The following is a 2123-nucleotide window of genomic DNA, read 5'->3' on the forward strand; positions in this document are numbered from 1 at the left end:
GATATAAGTAATAGATGATCAGAGTAGAAAAAACCCAAAGATTCACAGTAGCAAAAGATTAAAATAAAAATCACCTCTAATCTCACAACTAAGTGATGATTTCTGTTAATATTTTGGGAGGTGTTGCTTTCTAGTTTAGAAAAAAGAGATTCTGCTCTACATAAAACCTGCCTCTCCCTTGTTTTTAACAGCTTGTGTTGCAAATAACTTTCCATATCAAATATGCTTGTACCCCATCTATTTTTAGAATGGTCCTAATATATAGTCTAGTTTTAACAGTTTATTTAGTACTATATTGTTATATACTTGTTTTTTTCTCCATAATAAATGAGCAGTAAATAATTATTAAAGTGAGCTATAGTTTTTCTGAAACTTATAGTGCTTATAATCTCTATTTTATCCTTGATACACTGCCTTATGTTTACATATTTATATCATCCTAGCTAGAATTTGTATTTTCTGAGGACAGAGACTGGTTTTGGTGAAATAGTGTGATTTATACTATTTCACACTAGTGAAATTTGAGGGCTCGAATCCCCTAGCCGACATGCTCTGGATGATGGTTTCAAAGAATAAATAAGTCTACTTTATTTTCAGCCAAAAAAAAAAAAGTGTTCGTGGTATAATGTTAAGTGAAATTATAGTCTTTAAAGTTCCATCTACAACATGATTGAAAAATTAGGGAATTGAATTTTCACATGGCCTAGGGCCAGCCAGTAAAATAGTAAGCAGTTTGATTAAAGGATTATGAATGAATTTGAGGATGTAGTTTTATTTTTTGGAATAAAATAATATTTTAATATGAGTAGAATACACACGATGGAATATTATGCAGCCTTAAACAAGAAGGAGCTTCTGACACGTGCTGCAACGTGGATGAACCCTGAAGACCTGAGACCGAGGGACATGAGCCAGGCACAAAAGGACAAATGCTGTGCGATTCTGCTTATATGAGGGGCCTAGAGTAGTCACATTCCTAGCGACAGAAAGTAGAATGGTGATGTCCAGGGAGAGGGGGCTGGGGAATTGTCGTTTAAGGGGAGCTGGGGAATTATCTTCTAAGGGGGGGATGGGGAATTATCGTTTAAGGGGTTTAGAATTTCAGTTTGGGAAGACAGAAGAATTCTGGAGATGGTGGCGATGGACACACAGCAGCGTGAATGTACTTGATGCCACTGCACTGTCTCCGCTTAAAATGGTTTAAATAGGAAATCTGACGTTCTATATATTTCACCATAATTTAAAAAATGAATATGTGATCAAAATTATATTAGCTGAGAGCACCAGTAATTTTTTAAAAAGGCCGAAACTCCGCTTTTAGTGCTTTGAGTGACCTTGGTCCATGACGGAATAACTTCATGAAAACAATGGTTCATTTCATGTGTTATTCTATGGCGGTGCGGACTCGTCATATCTGTGGGTGCGGCTGCGGCAGTGGCTTCTGTAGGATGTGTGTTTCGATTCCTCGTTTGCCATGAGAGACACAGGAGCCTGGCGTCGATCCTGTTAACCGGTTCGCTCTGATTTCCTGCCCAGCTTGCGCGTGAATCTGGACATGGGGAAGATCGTGTACAGCTGGGTGATTCGAAGGGATTCCAAAATCCCCGGGACTGTGGTTCGTTCCAGCACGATTCCTGAGCAGCTGGGGAGGATTTCTTACCTACTCACAGACAAGACAGGTGAGCTTCCTGGGGCCCGCCCGGCATTCAAGGGGAGCGAAGGTGCTTGGATCCCCTTTCTAGAGATGCCACGGATGGATGCTGGTGCTACTTTATTTTCGTCATGTTTTTGGTGAGGATCGATCATTTGGTGATGGTGGCGATGATAGTAGCAGAGCCTTACATGGTACTATTTACGCGGAAAGCACCATTCTGGGTGTTTACATATAGTTACGTAGTTAATCTTTACCCTGATCTTGGGAGTTACCTGGTGAATATTTTTATCCCTATTTTACAGATGAGAAAATGAAACACAGAGGTTAACTGGCTTGTCCTAAGCACATAGTGGCAGAAGCGGGCTTTGGAACTCAGGCGTTCTGGCTTCAAGCTCTAATCTCATTACCACACCCCGAAATGCTGCTCCACAATTTAAGATCGTCGTGGTTAAGGGCAGGGACTGGGGAG

The 2123-nt window shown here is 40.5% G+C and overlaps 1 protein-coding gene across 1 annotated transcript in view; it reads left to right on the top strand.

Annotated features, from left to right (window-relative positions):
- The window catches only part of ATP9A (ATPase phospholipid transporting 9A (putative)), a 113484-nt gene that overhangs the window by 49117 nt on the left and 62244 nt on the right, over positions 1-2123 (top strand). Inside the window, exon 12 of the mRNA XM_023534081.1 lies at positions 1534-1679. Coding sequence (XP_023389849.1) covers positions 1534-1679 — 146 coding nt within the window. The remainder of the gene's footprint in view (positions 1-1533; positions 1680-2123) is intronic.

Source organism: Pteropus vampyrus, unplaced genomic scaffold, assembly GCF_000151845.1.
Source record: "Pteropus vampyrus isolate Shadow unplaced genomic scaffold, Pvam_2.0 Scaffold117, whole genome shotgun sequence".
NCBI lineage: Eukaryota > Metazoa > Chordata > Mammalia > Chiroptera > Pteropodidae > Pteropus > Pteropus vampyrus.